General features: G+C 39.9%; 1 protein-coding gene across 1 annotated transcript; it reads right to left on the bottom strand.

The window, feature by feature from the left end:
- Positions 1 to 1104: 1104 nt before the first annotated feature.
- Positions 1105 to 21262, bottom strand: trpa1b (transient receptor potential cation channel, subfamily A, member 1b; the record flags this gene model as incomplete). The annotated part of the gene is made up of 27 exons (XM_080515208.1): positions 1105 to 1321; positions 1674 to 1792; positions 1920 to 2021; positions 2177 to 2245; positions 2428 to 2610; positions 4497 to 4626; positions 4703 to 4872; positions 5232 to 5321; positions 5844 to 6000; positions 6129 to 6199; positions 8852 to 8944; positions 9030 to 9089; positions 9237 to 9327; positions 10536 to 10702; positions 10871 to 10985; positions 11466 to 11630; positions 12539 to 12714; positions 15081 to 15181; positions 15289 to 15388; positions 16632 to 16680; positions 17627 to 17763; positions 18473 to 18618; positions 19111 to 19219; positions 19400 to 19507; positions 20060 to 20235; positions 20588 to 20750; positions 21167 to 21262. 27 exons carry the CDS (start codon positions 21260 to 21262, stop codon positions 1105 to 1107), a joined length of 3360 nt encoding a protein of 1119 aa, XP_080371334.1.
- Positions 21263 to 23155: the final 1893 nt, after the last annotated feature.

A 23155-nucleotide genomic window follows, 5' to 3' on the forward strand; every position in this document is an offset into this window, starting at 1 on the left:
AAAGATGAAAAAGCACACAGAAGACATCGAGAATTGTGCAAAAGGCCAGTAAGAAGTGTAAACACAAGAGGTGTCTCAACAGGGACAGTAAATCAATGACACTTCCACATCCATGGCGTTAAATGGCTTTAAAGATCATCAGAAAAAAACTGGATGCTAAATTTAAGGGGAACCCAGTGGCACTATAAGGATGGTCAAATTGGAGCGGGTTTTATATCATTTGTTTGTGCAAACATTGGCAGCAGCAGTTTCAACAACTTCTCAGGATTCCAGTGAAGTTTTGTGAGAAAAAAAAAAAAGGCTACAATAGTCATCCGTCTTGCTATTGAAAAATAAAGTCTGCAATTCGCCCTCATATAAATCCAATTTTCAATTGACATGCTGATATTTTTCATCCGCACGCGAGAAACTCGATTTTTTTAAGTTTTTATTGCAGCAATAAATTGTCACGGAAATCTCAAGCAGGCAGATGATATTAGATAACTGATATATTTAGTCATTTCAAAACAACGATTCTCTTTAAGCCCTGTTTAATGACGTATATATAAACAAGAACACTTTAAGTGAAAGATAAAAGAGCCTGCATTGCAGATGAAGACACTGAAAAGCAGAGACTCACTAAAGTACGATGGCATACACAGCATAGAAAAACATCCATTTATCAACAGGTCACTTGTGTAACTTGGCAGCTTACTATTGGATTAAAAAAAAGTGCTATCGTTTCAGTCTACAATGATTTGTTTCCAAAATACAATGAATACCTCTAATACTAAAGTTATATATGCAACCATATTCATGATTTAGCTTAATGACACACACACTGGAGTTGTCGTACTGCACATTCACCTGTTTACAGAGGTCACCACAGCAAGGCATTGCAAAACAAACAACAAACAAGATCGATCTCGTTTTCACACTGGTGCCCATCCTGCTACAACAAGGATTTGAACCCTGGCCCTCCATATTTAGTAGTTATGACTGATTCACAAATATATAACAATGACATGAGAACCGACTGTAAATGAAGGAGTCAGCTTTTAACATCGTCAAATGTAAGCATGCCTATTTATGGTTTCAGAATCAATTTTGTGAAATGATGCCTTTTTATTTCTTCCTGGTCTCGATGGCCTTCATGAGCGGGACCCACCGAGACGTGGAGGATCTTCTGGGTCTGACGTGGCTCACACTGGGCCACATGCTGCCTCCTCTGACGTTCACGGGGCCATCGTTCTCGTCGGCCTCCGAGGTGATCTCCATCTTCTGAATGATGAGCTTCAGGAGGCCGTGCTGCTTCTCCAGCTGGTTTGACAACTCCTTCATTCTGCAGAGGAAAGCGTCCCATCGTGGTGTTTAGTAAGAGATTCATCCACTAAAGGGAAGCTTGTCATTATTCTGACTTGAAAGGTGAGAGATAAAAGTCGCCACTAGGAGCTGCTCATGTAACAGGAGATTATTTTTCTCTCTCTCTCACTCTCTCACACACACACACACACACACACACACACACACACACACACACACACACACACACACACACACACACACACACACACACACACACACACACACACACACACACACAATACTGCAGTCAACATTATCAGGCACACATTCTTTAATAAGTGAAGTGAATATAAAATAAGCATTACTGGTTATTGGATCACAAACATTACCTGAACTTCTGCTTCCTGAGCTCAGTTTGTAGAAATGTGCAGGGCCTTGATTTGGCCTGCTCACGACTCCAGATTTCAGTTTTTTCATCTACACCAGTGAATAATTGCCTCAGGTAATGCTGCAAAAAAAGAAAAGAAAAGAAAATTCCACAAAATATTTATAAGAACCGACAATGTGAAATGTTTGGCTGACTGATTTGTTGTAGACATGTAGAGTATCTGATTTCAAACAAGCGTTTAACAAACCCTGGAGCATTTGCGATTGGGGTAGATGGTGACAAAGGGTTTGTCGACTCGTTTCATGAACCAGTAGGGGAGCTTGTCTTCCAGAGCAGTATGGAGGTCAATCTGGAGATCACAAAAATGTTCAATTCACCAGGTAAAAATTACATTTGTCGATATATTTTGAATAATAAGACTGATAATTGCACATCCATGATGCATGCAGTGATTTGTGCATTTGAAAAAAAGAGTAAATAGGAAGAAAACAAGTTCATACAAACCTGCATGGCGATTCGTTTTAGGGATGCATTTCTTTGAACTTCAGCAATGTCTCCAACAGCCAAACCAATCTTCCACAGAAAAAGATAATAATAAGTTTCCATGTCATGAGTTGATAATCTATATAAATAGATTTTTTTTCTTATAGATCAAGTTAACATATTAAAGACTATATTACAATACACTGTGTTTTTTAAGATATTGTGATCGAAAACAAAATGTGTAGCTAATGTGATTTTCAGGATAAACTCACCATCAGATTCACCAGCAGTATCGGCATCATGATCACAAAATTTACAAAGATGAAATAGGTGAGGTGACTGAAAGGAAGCTGGTCACTCAGGTAGGAGTCCAGAAAGTTGTTCTCGTAGTTCAGCTCCCCAACCATCATCACAAATGTCTGCATCACTGCGAGTGGCACAGTGTTGAACTCTCGCTAAGAATGAAACACAAGGAAGAAAAGCTTTAAATAACAACATGCGATGATAGGCTTAATATAGCACACACATATGCATTGTATGTGGATTACCAATCCTTCCCCATGTCCTGATTCACTTTAGAGGATGTTTATAGTGTTTGTGGTTTGCTGATTTTACTGATTTCTGTCAACACAAGGTCAGATGTGAATGTTATTAATTTAGTTGATATTTACCTTTAATAAAAGAACTTGTCTTGGTCGGATTTTGTGGGGGGAAAAAAACAAGATCTTATTGAAATCAATGAATTACCTTGTTTTTTATGAATTATGAATGTTCATTTCAACTCAGTGTCACACCCTCGCTCTGATAACCAGGCTGGGATTGATCAGACACCAGCACCGCTTGAACACTGATCTGCCCTCTCGATCTCTTTCTCTTTGGCGACAGTTGCCCGATAGCCTTCCTCTTTGTTTCTCCGTAAAGAAACAAAGAGGAAGAATATTGTATAATACTGTGAATATTTTGCTGAATAATCACTCTGGCAATCCTCTGCAGCGTACTTCCAGAGGGTCACGTGAGTTTTCCAGCCTTGCCTTCTGCGCTCGTCCACCAACTCCAGGCACTTGGCATGCTTTCCCTCGTTTCCTTCATCAATGCACTTGTGCCAGGGCACAGTGAGCTGACTTGACTTGGTAGGACATTATTAACAGTCTGGATGACAAACTTGATGCAACCAGACCTCTACTTTCCAGATGTCGGACCAGGTAATCTTACATTGCAGAACATTGTTCCAGTTAGTCTATTCTTCCTGTTGCCCCACCAGCCTACTAACTCATACTTCCTCCTGAACATGTTCTTGTTCTTTGCCTTTGGGCTTGGCCACCCTGGTTGCCGGAATGTAAAGACCTTCATTTTATGAGCTTAGAGCTCATCCTTGCCCCGGCTATGAGCATCTCTAAGCCTTTGAGGAGCCACCGACTGCCTTCAACGGATGTGTGGTGACGGTCTGGTCATTGAAGAGCAAGCTCAAGGAGCAGGTCAGGCTTTTGCCGAGGTTTTATGTTGGGCTTCTATTCAGCTCTGTGGAGCATGGTGGTCTGATTTTATCTACAGCTTATAGGTTTTGATCACTTGGAAGAGCCTTTTTAATGCATTGAACCTCTTCGATTTTCTCATTTTCTATGCATTCATTTGTCACCATTGCATGTCACAATCTTTCATGTGGTCTGTGCACTCTCATTTATCTTTTTGAAACTGGAAGTTTGTGCGCCATTCATCCTCTAACGAATCGAACAAATTATATTACTTGCACTCCATCTCTGTCTTAACATTTGCTCTTTTGGTGTCATCCAGCCCCACCAGTGCCAGTACAATGATACCACCTCTAAGTCTGGATCTCTTAAGTTTTTGTTCTTTTCGACTATCCCGTTGCTTGCTCATGTGGAATTATTGTTATAATAATAATGATTATTATGTTCTGTTTGTAAATGTGTTGTCTTTGTATTATGACAAGACCCACACAAGCTTGGGAAGAACATATATGAACATAATATGAACCTCCTGCTGTGAGCCTAAAGTTCTAACCTCTCAACCACCATATAACCAAAGTACAGCCAGAGTCATTTCTTCCCAGGCTGATAGTTCTACTCTAGGGAAAATAGTCAACAAAACTTATCAAAAGGTTCTGAAATCCCTGACTACAGAGTAAATTGGCATAAAACCTAATTTCTTAAAATCTTTGGGAAACTAATTCAAAACATCCTAACTTGAAAATGATTAAATGTCCATGCTAAGCACATGTACATAGAAGGTAAATGTTTCCCTGACCTTGCATCGTTACAGTCTATAACCAAAGAGGAGTTAAACAATTCAACTAATTTTTAGGAATTAGTTTCATTCCTACCTGGTTGAGCATCAGGGCATGAAATGTCAAACTGAATGAAAAGAGCAAGAACATGAACAGGATGATAACGCGCATCAGTGTCCTCATGATTTCTCCAAACATCACGACATAGATGCCAATGCCTTCGAACCTGACGAAACAGAAGGCAGCCAGTTAGTGGAGTGCCATTCCTAACCGGAGCTTTGAAAACAAGGAGGAACACGTACCTCTGGAGATAAAGTAGAAAGCCCATCCAGGAGTTAAAAACAGCAATTGCACCTGCTTGCCAGTGCAAAGACCCTTCAACATTCAATATGAGGGGGATGATGAACAGAAGAGAGAAGACGGCTGAAAACCAGTCACTCTGGTTGGAAAAATCCTTGATGTAGTTCCAGCGCTTTAAGGTGACAAGGAAAGAAATGTCAAAACAAATAAAGCTTTGCTGGTTATTTTTTACAAATAGCTCCTTGTTTGAGTGTCCAGTGGTGTAATTCACTTAAAAATAATCATGCCTGATAACATTTTAATCATATGGTACTGAACACATGATGCAATGTGATGAGGGAGTGTCTTTATGATGGCTAAAGTGTGGAGGCAACGTCCCACTGTGGCCATGCAGTGGTCCTACAAATCTAAGTCGGAGGACAGTCATCTATCACACATGATTGCTGGTGTGTCTGCGCAGCGCTGGTGCCGGACAGATTTATGGAGCCATGTTTTATATGAGGTAATGACACTTGTGTAACAGCCCAGTACCTGCTGCCATATCTGTATCATCTCCTTCAGTATCGAGCAGATGTTCATTACTAAGACCATCATCATGCAGAAGGACAAGAAGATGCTTTGCTGTGGAATTCAAAAATAATGTTGAGAAGATTCAGTTGATACAAAATAAACCTGTATGGATCTTAAAACATTCAATAAATGTAAGATTGTTATTAAAAAAAAAGACACAGGACAAAGACAAAGGATTGGAATTGTAAATTGAGATTAGTGATGCTCATGTGGAAACTGTTTTGATTTAAGTCTCTGATATATCAGCCCAGCCGATACCATTGCTGTTTAAGATTGGCGTGTCATTTAACTGATTCACTATTGGAATATGGTTGAAAATCTCAAACAACTTCTAATTTGTCAAGGACTGACAGCAAATTCTGCACAAAAAAAAAAAAAACATACACATGTGCAGATAGCTTTTATAATTGCTACCTATGGGTAATAGTGTATGTACACATTGCTAAGCAGCGCTTTAGATAGGATGAAATATTTGATGTCGATAAATCATCAAGTTATCAAATATGTCATCAAAACTAATTCATTGAGTTGTTTTTACTTCTACACAACTGTTTGCTGACATGTAATTTTTACCTTGGGGTAACAGACGGGCACCATGATTATATCGTGTGTGCCTGTTTCAGTGACGTTCAAAGACGGTCTCAAAGTCACCACCACATGAGTCAAGGGCAGCAGCCCTAACATGTACATAAACATGTTAACCAGATGAGCTTTGCTCCCATAAGCAATCCTGTGAAAGAGGCAAAGAGGCAGGGTTTCAGCATTCAGAGCAAGAGTTTTGTTCGATCTTTGAAAAAGAGTCAACTTCTCGTTTTGTCTTGTTACCCTGGACGACGAAAGATGTGCTAAAATCCTCACCATTTCATTGCCAGGTACTTTTTGCAGACAGGATGGTTGAGGAGCTCAATGCGGTTGTACTCCACCATTGCCTGCGGAGAATGTAACAGGAAAAAACACTTCCTTCAATAATACATTTTTCCCAAAATCAGCAGGGGTAGCAAAAGTGCTTACATTTTTCACACAGTACAATGAGAGATACCACTCTGGTGAAATCAAAAGGACTGAGACAACTCCTTCACAGTAAACAAATATAAGTACATAATTGAAATCGAAGTACGACTGCCCATCATAAAAGTGCTCTGTGTTGTTAGTCTGTCCATCAATTTGACATCTGCAGACATTTAAACAAATAACAAGCCAACATCCAGCAGTTAAGATGTAGAAAGTACAGGTACTTGTGTTAAAATGTAGAAAGCAAACAGAAAGTTGTCTAAAGAGTGAATACTGAAATAAACAACCGGTGACTGGGCATGTGACCATGTTTGGTAACGTCCACATTTCTTCGAATGGATTTAGTTTGCTGAACTACTATTCACATTCAGGTGTCACACTAAAATCTAACAAGGTAACTGAGCGACTTTTAAAAACAGTTCCTGTACACACCCCGATTCAAAAGTTTAAGAATTTCATTGTGTTGCTCCTTCCGTTGTCCACCTGGAAGCAACTTTCCTCTCCTCCTAGCAACCTGAGGCCATGCACATGTTTGCCCCTTCTGTAACACGATCTCTAGTGTTTTGGCAGCTATTAAGTATTTAAGTAAGGTTTATAGTCATTTTTAAAGAGTTGGCATGGCAGTTGTTGCATTGCATTAATGGTGCAGTTAATTATCATGTTCACTTGGCTTCTCTGCATCCTAATAGACCAAAACCTATAGAAAATTCCAATTTATGATTTTTGAAGCTCACACCAATTCTCCTTGCATAGCAAAAGGTGAAAATTGTGATCGTAAAAGAAATGAGCAAAAAGAAAGAGCATATGCAAATACAAATATTTAACATCATCTTTGGTCAGTTGAGGAAATCACATGCCTTCAGTCTTTGAGGAGGAAATAATTGTAACATATGCACCAGATGTAATTATGGCCCTTTTCCATCTTCTCTGCCCAAAAGGTCCTGGCAATGTTTGGTAAACCTCTCATTTATTTGGCTTGGTAGTTAGCGCCTGGCTCAGAAGTTTAGTAAACATGAAAAGCATGCATGCACAATGTTTCTGATGTTGTAAGCAAGTGCAATCAGGTGAATAAGATATGGGTGACTTGCTAGAGTACGTGTAGTATGACCACACAGTCAAAACAATCAGATTTAGGCTTCAAAACCGATCTTGGCATCAAGACTAGCACGGTGAATGTGGCCCCTGGCTTTCCTTTCAGGCTCTGTGACTTCCCCTCCTTGTGTTTGATTGCTGTTCCCCACCTGGATGTGTTTCACCTGTGCCTGAGTGTGTGATTGTCTGCACCTGGTGGCTGTGGCATATAGTGGACATCCTCTGTGTGTTCCGGTTGCTGATTCGTCTATGTGTCTGTGTGGGCAGTTCTCTCATGTCTCAGTCTGTGTTGCTGTGTCCTGTTTTCCAGTGCCTCAGTATTTATCGCCTGTGATTTCAAGGACTTTGTTTTTTTGATCATTTAGATTTTGGGGTTAAGCTCCTGTTCCAGCTTCTTGAGTCTTCCTCTGAACCAAACCTAACAGGCAGAGGCTTTTTGGTGTTTCGCACATTTGGCTGCACACCGATCCGACAAACACTTTTAACTCACTTGACAGTGTAACAAGAAACAAATGTACTCAATGACGCAAGCCTGATAGGTCATTTAATCAGGTCTGCCTCTACAGTTAAATGCTGTCACATTCCCACTGTGTAGTTCTGCATAATTTATTTCTGTTTACACTTAGTTTTTCACTGTCTTAGTTTTCCCAGTGTCAGGTTCTCCTTCTTATTTTATATTGTTGTTGTCTGATGTTTAGTTTTGGATTTGTGTTTTGTTTACTGTTACCATGTCATATAACAGAATATTTAACTTCAACATTTCTGGCCCTTTTTGACTCTTGTGACTTGAGCCTGGACCGTGAACCTTCAGACACTGATGCATGTGAGGTACCAGAAATGTCTGTTCATTATACGTGCAACAGTAAAATGCAATTTCTGTCTTGAGAAGCAGTTTATTTAATTGTTGTCAAGAAGGCTGGTTCGATAAGACAGACCCATCTTTACAAAGCAGTTGGACCTTCCTCAGCATTTGCTTATCTACTTACAACCGACCTGAACTACAAGTTCTACTGTCAAAGTTGCCTGCTCATCTTTCAATACTTTGAGATTGGTTCCTGTCTGCTCTGTGCCCTTATCTCTCGTCACAATGGTGAGAGTTGTAATTTGTCAAGACAGCTGAAGAAATAAGAATCCAAAGGCACCCTGAAGTTTAAACTTTGCTTTTACAAACCATTGACAAGATGTCATCATTATATCAATCACCCGTCGTAAAACAAAGGCTGCAATGTCAGATGTTTCATCATCCTGCACAGGGAAAGTTAAATCTTTGTAGGACAGCGGAGTGAAGAGCAGAAAAAGTGGATGGAGAAACATTCCACCACTGACCCTCAGGGACAGATAGACAAATCCTGATCAAATGAGCCAATGGAGGTGAATGGCTAATAAATGATAGAAAATAATGTACAACTAAATACTTGATACACAGATTTTCATTTGACTAGACAAAAAAAAAAAAAAGCAACATGAAAAATACTTACGTTGAGGGCAATCAGCGGCTTAAACTTCATGTTCTCATCTGATAGTTTCTTTACTGAGAGTGGAGGCTGTAGCCATCTGAAGTCATATTCAATCTGTAACGCAAAAATAATTGTCTTTACTTCCCTGAACTGGTTCCCTATACTGTAAAGAGTTGATTGTTTTTTGTAGATGAATTACATGATAGTTGGGACTGTTGTAGTCATCATCAGATTCCCTCACACAATTGTCTAATAGATGCTGTTGAAGACAGAAGCAAAGCTGTTAATCTTGGCTCAGCGTTCAATTAGAACAGGTTACATAAGAGAACGCTGCACAAGGAGATGACTTATGGTGCCTGTGTACACAGATTTATGTTATGAATGTTTTACTTTGACGGCAGCAAACCTTGTAGCTCTCAGGCAGACACTCAATCATGTCGAGTATGGGACATCGCTGGTTACTGCCAGGTTTGAACATTTTTAGTGCTTCACTACATCTGGAAGAATATAAGCAAGAATTACTCTTTAAGATATAATGATATTAGCATGCAAACATTCTGAATTTGGTACTCAACAGTTGAAGGTGTGATAACAAATATCCCGCCAAACATTGTGGCTTTCTTTAAAAAAATAAAAAATAAATAAATGTGCAAAAATTCACATTCAGGATTAACATCAGTTAGGAATATCTGGAAAAAATATATAGAAAATCAATCCTGGGCAGACGTCACCCTGCCTTCACCAACAGCTGGGAGTGACTCCAGTGCCTCTTGACCATAACGTTTATCCTCCATTCATCCATCTTCTCCTGTTAAACTACTGTGGCCAGAAACCTTATCCAACTCTTTGTGTGGAAAAACTTGTTTCTCTCAAACCTAGAGGTGTATTCTTTCCAGTGAGTTTCTGTGACAACCTTCTAGCTTCCTACCAGTTGGATATGTATGGTAGATCTCCAATGGGAGACAATAAAAACACCTCTGGATGTGGAGGAGGAGCACCTATAGGGTGTCTTCTGGGTGGTTGATCTCCACATACTATCACAAAGATCATGCAGGATTAGCTTCACCCTCTCCTATTCATGAGTCGGTCCAAGAGCAAAACCATTGGGAAGAATGAGGATGTAAAACATCCAGTAAATACGGTATCAAGCATGCAAACTGTCATTACCTTCGCCAACAAAAGATGGGGCGAAGGTTATGTTTTTGTCCGTGTGTGTGTTTGTTTGTTTGGTTGGTATGTAAGTATGATCCCAAATTTTTGGAAAAACTGTTGACTCGAATTGCATGACATTTTCACGGATGATTTGTCTATATCCAAGGATGCTTCCATTTACTTTTGAGAGTGATAGGGTCAAAGGTCAAAAAAGTATTGTCATAACACTGTCAGTTTTGATCTGATTTATGCCAGAATGTCCCATTTTCAATTCACTATCCTCTGATATGCCACATGCATGCAGTGACGTCATTACCCTGGTTAGTGGTTGCGGGTCAGAGGTCAGGCACGTGGAAATTGCAAAATGTGTGTACATTTGAATATTGAAACTCCTCACAGAAGGGCCTTGGTGATTCGTTTTTCCAAACAATATACCAATGCCTTTCATGCGAGAATTATGCAAACTTGATCTGATGGAGATGCCTGTTTAATTTCTACTGTGATAGATCAAAAACCAAACATCTTGAGGGTTCCCATTGTATCCGCAACATACCTCTCACTGTCAATTACAGAAATCACCACGTCTTTTCTCCCGTTTTGCAGAGCTTCATGGAGAAATGAGGTGTTGTTCTTGTTCAGGGTGATGTCTGCCCCCCGAGCCAGCATGAGCTTGACTGCAGCTGTATGTCCCGCTTTAGCTGCCACGTGTAGCGCAGTGTTCTGGAAGTACAACAGTACACTGCATTTATACAAGAATATTAACAATGGTATTATTCAGTGTTGCTGTTTGCTACAGTTAGTTTTTTGTTTTTTTTTACAAATCTGTGAACAAGTCTTGAATATTGTTTGTTTCCAGGGCTGAAGTGTTTTAAACGATGCAGTTTCTACCCCATCTTCATCTGTTTTATCCAGTAGCTTAAGATTGGCTGACAGGAGAATGTCCATAGTTTGTGTGTATCCTTCAGCAGCAGCATGGTGAAGACAAGTCCAGCCCTTATAATCACTGGAAACAACACAAATGAAACGATAACAATCAGGGGAGTTCCTGGACTGTAGCACGTACATTAGAGATGCACACAATTAGTCGGATAAGCAATTAATTCGCTGTCCAGAACCACAACAACAAGTCACGTAATCTAATTAGCGTTTAAGGTCCTGTTTACAACGACAACATTTTCAAGTGAAATAGGAAAGGTTTCGTTGCATTTTTGGGGTCTGTTTACATGACAACGGTGCGAGGAGCAACGGAAAATGCAACTTTTTGAAAATAAAACTCTACAGGTGGAACTCTTTGAAAATGCTCCATCTCCGTCTCCATGGATACACTGCTATTGCACACGCTCACCACATCCATAGTAAAAAGTTCTTCTGCACTTCTTTAGAGCAGCTGACTAGTCCTAATTTGAACTTTTTTGTTTAGTCATCAGAGAAAGCAACTTCTTTTGTGAAGGTTATTGTTTGTATTGATTTGTATTGGATTTACCTGTGAAAGAGAGCTCCTTTGCGCAACAGCAGCTGCACTACCTTGGTGTGCCCCTCCTTTGAGGCCAAATGCAGAGGCGTCAGGCCTCGCTCATCGCCTTCGTTTAAGATACGAGAGTCTGTGATGGTCTCCAGCAGACGTTGACATGTGTTAATGCGCCCATATCTAAAAGAGAAACACAATAAAAATCGGTATGACAGAACTTAACCTTCTTTTAAAAAGTTACTGTAACACAATTGGTAGGTGACTCCTCGGGTTGGGAGCTCTCAGGACATATAAGCAGAAGTGAAATATTGACTTATGCACTAAGTCAATATCTTTCTTTGTCTTTGAACCCTTTAACATGGTGTGTGTCCACACTGTGGTCCAGGGTGGAAAAGCAATGAGCTTTCTATGAGACTTAGCATGATGTCATAGCATGGCCTTCACTTGCCCTCGAGCACTTATGAAATGAGTGTACATGACAGATAAAAAGGAAAAAAAAAAAAAAAATCAATGACAAAAATGTTGAATGTTCACTTGGTTCACACATTCAATAACATTTCCTCACATGTGCTCAGCTAATTGAATCCTTTTCCCATGGCTGTACCTTTGGGTCACTGCATAATACGTATGTCACTGCAATTCATCTTGAAAAAACACTTCTGAGTACTGAAATTTCTCACACGATTAGAACAGCCGGACAGTGAGGCACCATGTTGAAATACAGTTGAGATGTTCATTTTTCATCTTCCTGTTGTTGTTTAATCACACATGTCCAATAAAACTGTTGGTTTTTCTGAGATGACTCATAAATCTTAAAGAGCCATTTTTGTTTTTTAATGATCTCGTGTTCTCATTTTGAAACTGTGGCTTACATTTTATTTTAATTTATTGATTAGATGCCAAACTAGATATGTGTTATTTGTTTGGTTTTATGGACATACAGGTGTTTCATTGCACTCTGGTCGATAGCGGTGACATTGGCAGCACTCAGTACTTTTTAAGTTCCTTTGTGTGAAAATCAGGTCAGATGAGTATTGTTTGGATCAATGGTATGGAAAGCCTTGCCCTCGAGGGCCAATCAAACTTACTGAGCAGCGAAGTGCAGGGCAGACTTCTTGTCCTTGGACTTGCACGCGAGGCCGATTTGCCCCGAGAGTCCCAGCATGTTCTTTACCGAGTCATGGATGCCAAGTCTGCAAGCGTAGTGGAGTGGTGTGCAGCCCTCATTATCCTCACAGCTCACCAGAGCCTTCACACTGTCATGCTAAAGTCAGACACATCACAAAAATGTTTAACATAGCTTTTTCCAGCCCATAAACAGAGAGAAAGCAAGAACAATGGTTCACTTTTCAGAGATATTCAAATTACTCATGTTTTGATGATCATTTTAGCTAAAAATATGTATTTTGCTACACTGTTTACAGCACCTATTCATCACAACTTGGCAGGAACTTTCCTCTTCCTGTCGTAGTAATGTAAACAAGTGATATTTATACCCCACAAAAGTGCATTAAGCTCATTTAATCAGTGACTCAGTGGTATTTTGAAAATGGCAAATGCAGTAACAGTCATGAGCTGAACCATTTAACTCCCAAAAAATTTAATTCAACACTGTATAAAGAATAAATAGTCTGTGTTTTTGATGCTTTTAACAGGGTCTGACCGTAGCTTTTGTTAACTTCTCTGCATCTGTTCACCATTTGAAGAAATGATCAGATCAATATCCCTGGCCCCAGTTTCAGTTTCACACGGCATCACATCAAAATGCTTTATTAGTTCAAGTTATTATTTCTTTTTTTTTTCCGTCTAAAGCAGTACCTGGTAGTCATATCAATTAAAACAGAATGAAGGAAGTTAGTGATCTAAAGAGTTATTGTTTATGTTTTACTGTGAATTAAAACAATGTATTATTGGAATTGAATGATACAAGGGCCAGTTCAATGAAACCTTTTATTTATCATTGCTATAAACTTTTAATAAGTTATATCTCAAATGCATTTTTCTCAATGTTGACCACTAATTTATTATTGTTACCATGACAATGAAGGTCAAGTGTGTTTCATGGAAAGGTGGCTAATTTCTCATGTGGATGCCTGAGCATAAATAGAACCTTAGTATGCTTAATTCATATATAGCAAATATATTTAATATCATAGGCGTTTGACCACAACTAAGTGCTTAGATGTCCATGTATTTCTTTTTCTAAAACCCTATATTCTGCGTAAGGCTTTCACTTTTTACTATGAGCTGATAGTTTTCAGAGTAACTAAGTATTTTTGAAAGCTAAGTTGGTGAAAATGATTTTAGGTTTCCACAACACACATGGAAAATATAAACCCCTAAAGCAGTTGTACTGCGTGCATCAAGTACACCAATATTCATTTGACAAGCAAATGGCAGAAGGTGCTGCTGCAGAAGATGTTTTAAATGTCTTTGTATTCTGTGTTGATTAATGAAGAAGTAATGTAATCTCCATACTGCCATCGGGAAGAATTGATTTGTACATGATATTGTTCACACTGATTATCTTTAAAAAAAAAATTTAATCTTCAACTACCTAAATAAACATGTGGCAGAGAGGTGATCAAGCTCCTGATGTGAATCAGGTGTGCTGCCTGGCCTCTCTGCCTATAAAGGAGGAGCCCATGGACACACAGGTGTGACAGACAGACAGACAGACAGACAGACAGACAGACAGACAGACTGACTGACTGACTGACTGACTGACTGACTGACTGACTGACTGACTGACTGACTGACTGAAGGAAAGAGCCTGAGGCCACGTTTACACGTACCTGGGTATCTGAAAAAAGAAAAAAAAACAACCCCCCCAAAAAATGGTGATATTTCTCTGTTCGGGCCCCGCATTTATACTTAAACACAGCTACGATTCACCACAAACGATGATTCCTGAAAACTCCATCCACAGTGGCGATTTGGATAAAATCTGTGTCTTTGTTTGCATGTAAAGGCGGATAGGGGGATATTTAAGTCACAATTCATGACATCCTGTTGTTTTGTTTTTTTTCTAGGATTCTGATTGTCCATCATGGCTTCATGCTTCTTGTTACACTGCCCCTTACAGATTTGGCATGCTCATAGCAGCTCCGAACCGGCTTTGTATAAATGAAACATAGAGAGTGAAATATTAGGGTTAAAAAAAAAAACTGGGTACGTGTTAATGCGGCCTGAAAGAGGCAGTAGTGTCTGTGCATTTGAGTTTGGTTTTGGTTTATTTAATAAAACAATGGTTTTGGAAAGCTTTGACTCTGCGTCTCTCTGGGAGAACGTGGCGGTGGCATGCTCTACTGCTACAAAACATTATATCGTAGTTGAAAGGTATTTAATGTGCACACACACACACGCACACACATCCCCACACATGCCCTTTGATGCTCATTTTGGAAGTTGTCAATGTTCTTAGCCTTCCATAAAGTGCAGTGTTTAAAGGACTGCTTGGCTCCGGAAGCCTAATGAAGTTCATCAACTTACTTGAAATGGATTCACCTGCTGAAGGCTCAAGTACATTGATCAAGGGCCGTATTGTAATGAGATTCCAATCTGCTAATCGCCCTATTGACATTTTCGCCTGAAGTTTGACAAAGTACGGGGTTCACGGAGTGAGAGTACCTGCAGCACTTCTTCTGGGAGATTTTTCAAGCCCTTGGGTTGCAAGAGCGCCAGGTGAAGGAAGTTACAACCCGCTTTGTCTTTTACACAGACATTTGCCCCTGAAAAGACATCAAATACATGCGTACGGAGCTGACTGACTGTATTTTCAGACATCTCCCAAGTTATACGAGCACTTTTAGAAATGAAGTGCGGAGTCGCTGTTCACCTTTCGACAGCAGCAGAATCACAGTTTTCCACGCGCCGCAGCTTGCAGCCTGCAGCAAAGGAGTATTTCCCTTACAGTCAACGCTGTTTAAGTCTGCGCCCTAGAGAGACGGAAAAAACAACACATCACCGCCATTAATTTCAACACACATTATTGTAATTACTGCAAACTAATGTGTTTACCCTATTGCCGCTCTGCAGTTATAATTAGTCCTGGCAGGTCTGTCAAGCCTTGATTTTACCCACATATTGAAGCAGTACACACATGGGGTGGGCAGAAAGAATAATTTCAACCCCCAAAAAATGCTAAATGCTTTAATTGTAAGAGTGAATAACGTGAGCAAAAAAAAAAAAAAAAAAAATGTGTTTGAGATTGCACAATTATTGATTACATATTGTTTAAACAACATGTTTATGCTTTTGCAAAAGCTACAATGTTTACTACCTACAACAGAAACTGACTGGACTTCCAAGGCGATAAAGCATATCATTATTTATATACATTAGGCATTTGGACTAAATAGCGTCTACTGTAATATCTTACATGAATCATCAGCTGTGAGGGTGCTGGCTATTTTCCAAGAAGAAAGCTCCGTATGGTAGCACATTTTTTATTGTTTTACATAGCCGTAAAAAGAAGATGTTTAGGTCTTTTTCACAGGTCCTGCATTTAGTTGAAGGTCACAGGGCAGAAATGAGAAGCTGCTCTTTTATATATTTGTATTTGAATTAGTCATAATTTGCCTGTGGTTCCAACAACAGCATGATAATCATACAAAATCAACAGCTTATGAAAACAGGTTTTGACAAAAGTTAAATACAAATTAATACAGTATAACATAACCCACCTCCAAATCTTTGCATGAGAAGATACCTGCCACTCTATACAACCCAGTGTTTTATAGTTAATGGCAATGACTTTATATCCTGTGTCATTGTTTGCTGACAAAATGAGTTGACATGAAGTAAACTTGAACTCTGTTCTTTGGAGTGACAGCTTGGTTCTGTGAACAGCGACAGACGGTCGCAGATGGTTTGCAAGCACTTTAATAAAAGACTCTTTAATATTAACATAACCAAGTTGAGTATTGAAAATTGGAAATAGTATTTAATGTTGCCACTGGGAACAAAAATAGATCAAATCCATTCAGCTATAAAGTTAATTTCCTGAAGAAGAGCTAAAGTGTCACCTATCTATCACAGAAATAAAAAGGCTAGTTTTACTCGTGTTGAAGCAATGTCTCGCTCGTAAGGTAAAAAAAATGAATAACACAATCCCCCATCATTAACCTTGAGATGCCTTGTGCATAACAGCTGTGTGGTGTGTTTACGAGTCTTATTTACCAAAGAAATGAGGTACTCCACCAGCTCTGTGTGATCAAATATTGTAGCCCTGGAAAAGTAAACACAATTGTTGTAAAGCAGCAACGTCACACAAGACACTGTGAGTCAAGAGCTTACTCATTTCATTTTTGAACGCCGATCAGTTATTGTCTAAATCGAATTCTGCTTTGTATTATATAAGTATTATATAACCACCAGATTGTTGCTTTATCTCAGAAATTGTAATGAGTCCTTTGGGTGAGGCACACTAATGACTAATTTCCAGTAAATGGCGAACACTCTGCATTAGGAGACAGACACTTCCACAACAAAATGACAGTCTCAAGATACTGATGATCGATACGTCTGCGGTTATCACATGTGGGAAGAAGCAGAAGCTGTTGCTGGTTTTTTAATGTCCAAGCTGAGATATTGTTAATCAATGATGGCTAATTTATTGTACATTATGGAAAAAATAATCGAAAAAGAAAATTTGAAGACCTTTGTCCTTTAGGTTGCAGATAAAATCCACATGAGGACCATATCCTTATTAGTGATTTGTAATTAATCACTAATCTTTTTCACCAATTAAAGATTACAAGTCTCAGGCTTTTTATCTGTTCCTTTTGTTTGCTAAACTGTTACAGTGTAATTATGTTGACGCAATAAAAATGGATTCAGACAGTCTGTGCCAATATTACATGTTAGTAAAGCCAGTTAGATTCTAAACCATATTAGAAATTTTATCCAAACTACAGTGAAATAAACTATATAAACACTGAATTTCTGTGGTTTGTTTTGAACTTCTTTGTAATTACCAACTAAATAGACAGCTATGGGTAAAAATGTTTGTTAAAATGTAGATAATGTACAGGGTCAAATATAAATCAAGTTACTTTCTTTATTCTTTGGACCTTTGATGAAAACATTTGTCTCTATTTGTGGTGCTGCTTAGACAACCAACAAATGCATGTGATTATATTTGTATTTTCAGTGGAAGGAAATTAGTAACTCACCGGTGTAGGGGAGTCTGGTGAGCCCCATCAGTGAGGTTGATAACATCCTCCACATGGTCGATAGAGGAGAGCATCAATTTGACAACTTCAGTTGCACCCTGGGTGCAGGCCAAATGAAGCGGAGTGGACTTGTCATTCTGAACAGACACAACATGGCTGGATTTATGACAAATGGTGAGAAACTAATGAATTAAATACAAACAAGTTGCTCAAACATGAATATGCCGGCTCCATTCGGTTAAATAAAACAGGAACCCAGATGCACATGAAGGGATTCATATACATGTGAGCTACTTGCCCAGTGTAACATTAGCAAAGTATCTCCGGGACCTGATGGGTGAACACTGGGGGCTGTAACACAAGCCTTTAATGAGGTAACCAGGACTGGCAGGAGGAGGCCAGTGATCGCTCCACTCAGCTTCACAGTGAAAGTGGAGGTAATTTGTATCAATTTAACCAACCAAAGCTATTACTGTACTCGCTCCTCCTGCTGTAGCTCTGGCCACTAGCCCAGGGCTACACATACCGATTACTCCCAGATGGGCATGATAAGACTGACATGCTCTAACAGGACACAGACCGAGACCCTCTGCCAGGAAAACACTTTACAGGTGTAGGCAAATGAGACCGAGATTCAAACCATCTCACCATGTGTCCAATGGACAGATGGAAAATTAACAATAACAAGCGTGATCTGTAGCTGCCAGCTGATATGTTATAGCTGCATCATGCTGTCCGATTTGAAAAAAAAAAAAAAACTGTGGCGACAAGGAAATTAATATCTGCCCTACCGGGGTATGAAACTGTAGATAATGCAGGTGTTGAGCCAGTGCAGAATGTAGGTACCTGTTGTTGGTCAATTTTGCCTCCAGCGGCAATGCAGAGATGGATTGTGTCAATATTACCACCACGTACAGCCAGATGGAGGGGGCTGCTACTGGACTTGTCTAAAAAGTTGATGTGGCCGATGGTTGTGTGGCCCACCTCCTCTCCTACTAGCAGACAATTAAATAAGACAGTTAAAAAAAGAAAAAACTTCAGATTGATCATATACAGACATTAAATGGATCATTTCTTTCACCTCAATAGTGAAGTTGTTTCCTGTTTTCAGTGAGGTAAAGAAGTGCATACTCATTGTGGCCTTGCAGTGTTCACCAAGTACAAATGTAATTATTTAGTGATGTTGTTTAGCAATTTCAGAAACAAGGGTAAATATTTGGTGTCTTGACTAAACTTTATGCAAAAACAGCAGATTTTACCATGCAGACCTCCCACTGGTGATAAACACACTGTTAGATTACGTCATTCAATCTTAAGGACAAAGTTCCAAGTTTTTTCTGCTTACTGCCTCTTAGGGCTAGGGTGGGGGGGGGGGGGGTGCTTTGTTGTTATCTATCAGCTGCATGTCCTGCTTCTCCTTGTGAGAAATGTTTTATTGTCAGCACTTTCACTTTTTAATGATGTGTTTGTCCCTTTTATCATACCGGACTTCAGAATCACTTCCATGGCTTTCCTTGCACCTGCAAAGGCAGCAGCGTGGATGGCGAAATGGCCCAGCTTGTTCTGCTGGCAGAGCTTGGCTCCATGCTTTAACTTTGGGGGAAAAAAAGAAATGGATGAAGAGGAAGACAGAGACAATGCTTTGTCAGTTTTAAAGCTGCTCTGGGCTGGCTGTCAATATATGGGAGATGCATAATGCTTTCTCTGCAGGTGGAGAGTTATCTGTTATCAGCTGCTGCAGGTACGCAGTGAGACTGAATGCCTTGTACATACCAATGTGCTGAGGGCTTCACAGTTATTAATGGAGCAGGCCAGCATCACAGGGGTGTTCCCCAGGTCTCCCCGTAGATTGCAATCTGTAGCACCGTAGGATAACAGCAGCTGGGGGGGGCGGCAGAAATATAAACAGTGAGCTCCATGCAGGCTATACTGTCCTCACTATCCCTGCGACCGCAGTCTCCATCATACTGCGGGTGTCAGTTTGTGGACCAGAGCCAAACCGTATAGCCATGACGTGACAAGGTCTTTTCAAGTAGACTTTAAAGTTGAGATTCGCCGGATAAATAAACACCGGTCAGGGACTTTAAGATGCAATTAATACTGAGAGTATGAGAATGAAGGATAGAAATGTGTGAGGGAGGGTTCTTTAATTACAGAAGAGCCCTAATTACCTGCCAAACTGGTGACCTATGAAAAGGTGACATCGACATGTTCTGTCTCGTAAGATATGTGCATCTTTGGTGAATACTCTTTTTCTAGAAGGAATCTAACATCTAAGAAACGCTGTAACATCACTAACATACAAAGCACTACTTGAACATCCAGTCGCGAATCGAAATGTCTTTGTTTACTTCATAATGAGCACATTTTGTGTCAGGGTTTCCTCAGTCTTGACAAACTGTTACATCAGCTGGGAAATGTCAGCATCCTCACCCCCACCAGGTCGTTGTGGTTGAGGCTGATGGCCAGGTGCAGGGGGGACAGCAGGGCCAGGTTGAGGATGTTGGGGTTGGCCCCCAGATCCAAAAGAGCCCTGCAGCTCTCCACCTTGTTCCTCTCCACGGCCCAGTGCAGGGGCACATTGCCCTGATCATCACAGCTGTTCAGCCCTGGGAAACAATATGAGAACGCATGCAAATACACACACACACACACACACGCACACACACACACACACACACACACACACACACACACACACACACACGCACACACACACGCACACACACACACACACACACACACACGCACACGCACACGCACACACACGCACACGCACACACCAAAAAATGCAAATGCATGAACATGCAAGCAGATGCAGACACCACCTCTCTGTACCCCGATGGAAAATGTAAAAATGAAATACACTCCCCCTCCCTTGAAGATGGACTTGTGGTGAATTAAAAAAAAACAAAAACATGCATCAGTACATCTTATGATCAATGACTGAGGCATGCATACCCTGTGAGTCTATGACAGTGTTGATGAATTGGATGAGGGTGACATGGCCCCCTGCGGCGGCATGATGAAGGGGAATGGCTCCACATTCATCTTTCTCACTCAGGACCTCTGGGTTCTTCCTGACTAGGTTCTCCAGGAGAGCCAGGTCACCCTTTTCTGCCAACTGGACAGTCATGTTAAATGTAGTGTGAAAGAGGAGGACAGAAAAGAAGATGAAAAAGTCTGTGAATACATGTCTGTGCATTTCTTACACATTATAGAGAAAATATTCCTTAAAAATGGGGGATAGCTGTTTGTGGGTTTTTTTTTGTTTTTTTTAATTTAATCAAACATCACAGCTATTATCTTCCAATTTTCAGAATGCTGGGCATGATTGTAAATGCAATTTGTTTAATGCTATTATATAATACTGGAATAGTCCTGGTCTATTCAGCTCCTTGCAGTTACTTAAGGTGAAACAATTCTTGGATTAAAGACACTCTGTTACATAAACACTCATATAGTAGAAGAGCTGAATTACTTTCTGAAAAGCATTGTTTTTCACATGTGGTTCTTTTTTATTGTATAGTTTCTCATCACCTTAAATGTGTTGAGACTTGCGAGGGCTGGATCCTCATCCTCTATCACGTACGTATAACAACTGGTCTGCCGGGCCACATCCCTGCTGAAGTTCATCCCTCAGCTCCACCTCTGTAGACAAACATGCCCACATCATGTCATAGACAACAACAATGAACCCCCCAAAAAACTCATCCAGAGCTTCAGTTGAGCTATATAAGTGAGTATACAGTGGAAAACCTGCATAACAAACATGTTCTGTGAAACAGAGGGCAGATAATGCCTGAAGCTATGGGCTTCTGTTGCCACGAGGGGGAAATGGGCACAGATGACTTTGTCTTTACCCGGAAGGGCATTTAGATCTGCCGAGTGTTTGGAGGTTGAAACCCTTCAGTTGAAGAAAGCAATTATGTTCTTCACAGCTGGGGGGCAGCTAGTTTGAGCCAGTCCCAGGTGTCCTTGCGTGATCCTGGTTGAGCGAGATTGAGAAAGACCTTGTAATTGTTCTGCACGCAGCCCTCAGTCACATCAAAAGGCCACACTACAAATGGCATTTTGTGTGTGAATTACTACGGAGAATTTCCATCGGAAAAACCTCCTTGACCTATAGCAAGATCGTTCCTCTGGTGTATACCGAAGTTGTTTTTTCAGGTCAAAACAGAAGCAAGGTTTCACCCTGTGTGGATAAGGATTATTATGTTCTGCTACTACTTTATTTTATAACGCAATTCTGCACAGTCAGTGGCAACTTACTGCACATGTCTTAGCAATATGGTATGGATCAGTGTCCTCAAACATTACTTTTTAACATTTCTGTCGTGGATCCATTAAATTAAATGGAAATACTGTAAAATGGATTATTTTTGCACCCTAAATCATGATGTCAAACATACAAACGGCAGCCAGCTCAAGGCTCCGATCATCCCATGGAACAACGTTTAACAACCAAAACACCAGGATCACAAAGATTTCTACTGCCATGTATGTTCAACATACAAGGAAGTTGCTTTGGGCCACAAAAACAGGAAAACATAAAGAGACTTGTACTTCCATATAATCACATTACATTCAAATTTACACATATGTGCGTGTCGCCAATATAGCCTGATGTAACACCCTGATCACAGGTCACTTAACATTAAGGTAAGCACCTTTAGTCACTGAGAAACATTAGCAATATACCCAAAGTGTGAGGGTGAGTTTGTGAACACATGCAGGATAAAAGATGCAGAACTTGTGCGCCCAATATTAATTTGAAGAGAAACAATTTGGCTGGCAGGATTATAGATCTTTCAGCAGATTTACCAAATGAAGCACAAAGTTTAGCCACTTGATCTATTTTGGGATGCGACGGAATTAAAATAGAAAGTAGGATTTGCAGATAGAGACCAGGGGTTTTGGGACATTACACAGACTTTTACGCCAGTTAAATATGTTGTCAAATGTTACATCATCAAGTAACCCTTTTCATGATGTAATTATAACTTTTTGCACATAAACCATAGGAGATCGTTCAGTTGTTGTAATTTACCGGTCAGTATTTTATTATTTTACTAATCGTGACCACTCAGGATAAGTTTGGGGTGTATGCGACCTCTGGACTGAAATCAGTTTGACAACAATGTCCTATAGTAATATTTAGGGGCATTTCAGTTATTTCCAATGACTATTTTTAGCCATTTATGAAATAACTGTATGGAGTTATAACATCCTTTACAACAGGGATTCTAAACTTTACATGGGAGCCATATTCCGAAAGTGGCATGTTGTCATAAAATTGATCAATATATAATCATATCATTCCTCTGTTTTCTACATGACACAATATATAACTGTTTGACTTTTTGTATTTTATAGTTCAGCACAAATTGAAAATACAAAATAAAGTGTGTCAATTATGGCAATGCAGGTGAATGAAAAGAACTAGGAAAACATTGAAAAAGTATCAATAATTAAATTGTCTATTACATTGCATGGTGTCTGACTGATTCAGAGAAGAAAAGCCTGACT

This window comes from Blennius ocellaris (assembly GCF_963422515.1).
Source record: "Blennius ocellaris genome assembly, chromosome: 19".
Lineage (NCBI taxonomy): Eukaryota > Metazoa > Chordata > Actinopteri > Blenniiformes > Blenniidae > Blennius > Blennius ocellaris.